At 37.5% G+C, this 5,620-nt stretch overlaps 1 protein-coding gene across 1 annotated transcript in view; it reads left to right on the plus strand.

The window, feature by feature from the left end:
- Window positions 1–5,620, plus strand: part of inpp5b (inositol polyphosphate-5-phosphatase B) — a 21,794-nt gene that overhangs the window by 8,017 nt on the left and 8,157 nt on the right. Inside the window, exons 3-6 of the mRNA XM_015034678.1 lie at window positions 1,438–1,608; window positions 3,954–4,055; window positions 4,314–4,428; window positions 4,975–5,091. Coding sequence (XP_014890164.1) covers window positions 1,438–1,608; window positions 3,954–4,055; window positions 4,314–4,428; window positions 4,975–5,091 — 505 coding nt within the window. The remainder of the gene's footprint in view (window positions 1–1,437; window positions 1,609–3,953; window positions 4,056–4,313; window positions 4,429–4,974; window positions 5,092–5,620) is intronic.

Genomic DNA, 5,620 nt, shown 5'->3' on the forward strand with positions numbered 1-5,620 from the left:
CATCCATAGCCGCGTTAACTCAGTGAAACTTAGAAATGTAGGTATTAATTTCGTGCTATGATCCACAGCAAAGTTATCTGTATTCGCCAAGCTACGCAGATTCGTTGCCATAGCAACTGACAACAATGCCACTTCATGTTTTCATGTTTTAGGATTTAACACCAAAAAAACATTCAAGAATTTTGCACACAGAACAGAATATTCAGTCTCTTGTTGTATGTTTTAGGCTTAATGTTTAATTAATAAATAATTGCTGTAGTAGATTAGCTACCGCTTCTACTTTACTGAATTATTTAGACATACAAACTGCCCACAAAATGCACATTTCATTAAAAAAAACATCTTATTGCTGTCTTACCTTTATCTATCAATGAAATCCATTCACCGCCAATTCTGCACAAAAATATCCGTTCATCCAAAGCCAAGTCTAACCTCAGCATGTCTTTTCTACTCCGTTTGAGAATCGTCAAACTCTCGAAGCAAAACTTTCAGCTCCGGTGTTGGTCTTCCTTTAGTTATTATCTCCTGCTTCAAATGAAAATCCACTTTAAAAAACTGTTTAAGTGTAGAAATGTAGTCTTTCATGTTTACGTCGGAAGAGAGGAGAAAACAAATATATCGCTGTACTTGACTTATTTACTGTATGGCTAGCTCCATGGCTAGCTCACTGTGTCTTACTCTGCAGTTGTGGGGGCACAATATCTGGGATCATGAGCGCCCCCTGCCATGAGGCAAGAGAACTGCCTGCCTCCCCTCGTGTCTGTTCTCTGCCGTTTCTGATCGCTCCTCCGCACACAAAACACGATACACACACAGTTGGTGACAAAAAACACTGTACATTATATACATAAGCGAAATTATGGAAAATCAGTCCATATATTTAATGTTTTTTAGCCAATTTATTGCTGGCGTACAGACAGGACAAACATGCTCTCATAGAATGGCAGCCAGTGCAGTTAGCGAGAGGTTGCGCAATCCCAGGTGAGGCTCAGGTCGCTGCTGCCTCACCGGCTTCGCTTCTGAGCATTTAAATGGGAAAATGCGAAAATCCAGCGATTTTGAAGAAAAAAATCATCAGAATTGGTTAAGCTGAGTAAAAAATAGGTACTTTATAGTACAAACCACAGGGTGAAAATAGCAATGACGACAGGGGAGGCTCTGCCTCACCTGCCTCCCCTGACCGCACGTCACTGATATATAATACTATACAATAAAATAGTACTTATAAATTATCTGTTTTTTATTTTTTTTTAGATATAAAATAAAATGTCTTTGTTAGAAAAAGAGTTGTTCCTGTTGCAGTCTGACCAGGGGCTTTGCTTGCTGCTAAACAAGTATTCTAAATGGAACTGTGCATTTTCTAGCCATTCATCTGTTTGTGAAGACACATCTGCCCTGCTGCCCCTGACCGTCTGTTTTTAAACTTGTGTGGTGCAGCCAGAGCATTTCTAGTCGAGAGGAGCGTGATGATCTGGTGCGCTCCTCCAGCCACACCACCTCCAACAAAGCTCAGATTCTGGCCATGCCGCAGTTCGGCCTGCGCGACAATCTCATCAAGTGTGAGCTGCTGAAAAGTGAGGACTCGTACACCTATCTGGAGAATTTCAGGTATGATCCTCGTCTCAGTCACGTCCTGCATTTCGGCTTTTTCAAGTGAAAGGATGTTGAATTTTAATACCAAGAAAGCTAAATATGTAGCTGATTGCAGTTTTTACATTCCAAGTCTTTTGCATCTACATTTATGCTTTGTGTCTAACAGTATGGTGTGTGGGAGTTCAATATTTAGAAGCTATAAAAATAAGATCGAGGCTTTGTGGGTTTGCATTGCTACTTACCAAAAATGAGCAAAGCTTTATTAAAAGCACTATCCGACTATTTTACTATTCTATGACTCAGTATGCAGCACCAACTCATTATGAGTTGAATTTAATTGAGTTAGTTTTTCCATGCGTTTTAGGTAACTGAAGGAATTTTTTTTTTTTTACACTGGGCACATTGATTTGTACAGTTACCATACTGCCACCTAGTGGTAGACATGTCTATTATTTTAGACACAAGTGATCTGTAGGAGTATTGTAGACTGTTTTATGATATTTTGACATTTTACGGATGTTTTATCATTCAACCACCGAGTGAGAACTTGTAGCCATACAAGTGCACATTACTCAAAAAGTAAATTCATTTTTTTTAATTATAAAATAACTCATTACTAGAAGTTGGTTCACTGTGTTTTATCAGCAGTGCAGCTGTTTACCTGGAAATCTTAGAGCACTTTAAGCTTTATGTTGCTTTCAAGACTTAGGAAGATTTTGTTTTTGTGATATTTTAAAATATACCTATTAAGAGTTTATTTCTGAGAACAAAACATAATTTTGAGTTTTCATTTGATGTAAGCCATAAACTAAAAAATAAAGCAAACTTAAAATGAATGCTTGAAATGCATAGCTGGTCAACTGAGTTATTAGTCAAATTAACTTTTGATTTACTTACCAGTTTATCAAGATGCCCCAGTATTTTTATCCTGAAATGTTTATACTTATGATTACTTTCTTGTCAATGATACGTGTTGTATGGATGATTTTGTGCTTCTTTGGCTTTCAGTTTTAGTCCGGATAGTTAGAAATGTTACTGGCTGTACTCAATATTCAAGCCTGGCAGAATACTATATTTTGTATAAAACATGAGTTTATCTTTTTGTGTAACAAAGACCCAGGCCATCAGGATGGAACATTTTTAACTGGCACAAAACAGGGTTCCTGTTTCCATCCTGTGCAACTGCATGCGGAAATGACCTCTGAGGGTCAATCTGGGCTGTTGAATGGAAGGAAACCTATCTTAAATCTGGACCTGAAGAGCAAATCTCAGTGGAGATCTAAATGGAAAGGCTCTGGTACTGTGTGTGTCACAATCGAGGTGTCCTTCAGTGTTCAGTGTCTCTCCAATGGGGATGTCGGCAGACATCTATGTTGTTTTGTAACCAGATGTATTTTTTCTCCACTTTGAAGGTTTTTGCTTTGCTTCCCCTAAAGTTTAAATTTCTGGTTTCATACTTAGATTTTCAGTTTGGTGTTTTAGAAGTTTTGAGAAAATGAAAATACTGCTGTTTGCATGTACAATTAGTGATGTTGTAACTGGGTTGCACAGACACTTGCTCTTTTTATTGATAGTCCACTGATATTAGCTTGTATGGGATGCTATAATGTCGATAGTCATGTTGGGATTGGCCAAAATGAAGCTGTGACAATATGAAAACTTGATTAAAAATACCACAGCTTTATGGTGAAATTAGTATGTAATTTCATCAAGAATCCTTACTGCTGCTAAAATAGCATATACCAAGTAAATCAATGTCATATATAATATATATTATTTTTTCCATCTAGTTTTTAAACTACCTAATTTATGTCTAATCTTTTTGATTCTGTTTTATTTTTTCTCAATCTGATAATATTTTCAGACTGTTTCTTTCTTTGGATCTAAAAGCATAGATGGGGGTCTTCTTTCAGCCAGCTGACAGGCAGTGCTGCAGTTTTCTGATCCACACAGTTGTAGAGAACTTATGCAGACACTTTTATTTCTCTCGGCTCTCAATAAAGGGGCTTTAATTAAGCCACAGAAATGTTATGCTGGAACATTTTGGAAATTTGTTCCAGCAAATTTCCAAAATTTTGGAAATTTTGGAAATTTTTAAAAAGCAAAATGTTATGACAGTTTCTCTTATGCGTCCTATAGTTGGTTAGAAAGAATTTCAAAGTTTTTCATCATGAACCAGTGCATTGCATTGAAACAGAATATGCTCTGGTTAATATATGTAATGAATTTTGTTTCACCATTTCTGCTTCCTCATCTGGAAATCAGGCTCAGAAAAGCCACTAGGTTTTCCCGTAGACGTAAAAAGTTCCAGTCAGATCGATCAGATTAAGTTATGCTGATTATTATTTTTTCTCTTACAGATTCTTTCTTGGCACATACAATGTGAACGGTCAGACACCAAAGGAGAGCCTTCGTCCATGGCTGAGCTGCACTCCCGAACCTCCTGACATTTACTGCTTGGGGTAAGTCATATTCATCCTGCTGGAGAAGAGCTCTGCTTAATCCCGTTACAAAAGACAGACATTTCCTGCTCAATCCTCTGACAGATGCTTGCAACTATTGAACCTGTTCAAGTAAACCGCATTCCCACCCACAGATTTCAGCCTTGCATGCGCGCTGATCCTGCCTACGTTTCTATTTACTGCTTTGCTGTGAAGGAGTGAAAAAGTTTGCTGAACACGAGCAGCTTTGAAACTTTTTTTCTCTCTCTTTTTTTGTAGTTTTCAGGAGCTAGATCTCAGCAAAGAGGCTTTCTTCTTTAGTGACACCCCCAAGGAGCTGGAGTGGATGAAGGCCGTGTTTGAGGCTTTGCATGAAGAAGCTAATTATGCCTTGGTAAGTAGGTTTTTATTTACAGAACTGGTTTTTATATCATCGTGGATTCAGAAGGTTTTAGCTCTGTTTACATGTTGGAGCCAGTTTCTCAGCATCTATCCTTTTTTGGTTTTATTCTCCAAGTCAACCCACATATAAGTTTTAGTTCATTTTAGTTATTATTTCCTCATTTCCCCTTTCTCAGAGTGCTGACTCTGTCTTGTTAGCTTCCTCATTTGTTTGCACCACTAGTTTATTCATCAGAGCTGAATAGACATTATAGAGAGGTGTCATTTCTCCCTGCACACTTGGCTGATCTGCTCCTGACAGTTAAATTCAGCTATAAAATAAACATATTTTTGATTTGTGTTTAATGCTGGACTCAGTGGGAGTTTGTGTGCTTCTTTTTGTGCACTTCTGCTTCATGTGTTCCAGTAAACAAGTCTGCTTAAAGTTTTCTTCAAACAAGATGCTGATGGAACTAAATGGCTTAAAGCTTAATGTTTTTGTATTTTGTTTGTCATAAACACTTAATTGTATATGTTAACACATAATTTGTTGCTTCAGGTGAAGTTGATCCGTTTGGTGGGCATCATGCTGATCTTCTACGTGAAGAAGGAGCATGCAGAATTCATCTCTGATGTGGAGGCAGAGACTGTGGGCACAGGCATAATGGGAAGGATGGTAAGGGTGGCTTCTGCAATGCTCTGCTCAGAAAAACAGGGCTTTAAAATAGTACTTGTTACTGCAGGTAAAAAAAAAAAAAACCTAGTCTGTTAAATTATTCTTCTCTCACTCATTTGGAGTGCACTAGCTCTAGATTGTTGTTGTTATACTTGTCCCTTATTCACAAGGGACAAGGACATGCAAGGGTTTCAATCCAATCGCTTTATCTAAATTTAAATATCTGCCGTTATTGGTACTGATCCAGAACTTTTTCTTAAACATGTAGTTTCATTCCTGACTCAAGTGTTATGTAAGCTACAAACTCCATAAGCACTGATGGCTGTACTGCTGCAGTTTTTGAAGTTGTTTTTATTTTTGACAATGCTGATAATTACATATAAGCATCAGAATGATTCATTATCATATGTTAAGTCTATCTACTGCATTCCAGGTGGTAAGAGACTTCAAAAAATATGCTGCTACGGTCCACTGTGTTGTGTTTTTAGATGTAAAATGTCAGGTGGTTTGACAAGTTAAGGAACTAAAT

The sequence above is a fragment of the Poecilia latipinna genome, unplaced genomic scaffold, assembly GCF_001443285.1.
Source record: "Poecilia latipinna isolate Pla-1442-1.1 unplaced genomic scaffold, P_latipinna-1.0 Scaffold308, whole genome shotgun sequence".
Classification (NCBI taxonomy): Eukaryota; Metazoa; Chordata; class Actinopteri; order Cyprinodontiformes; family Poeciliidae; genus Poecilia; species Poecilia latipinna.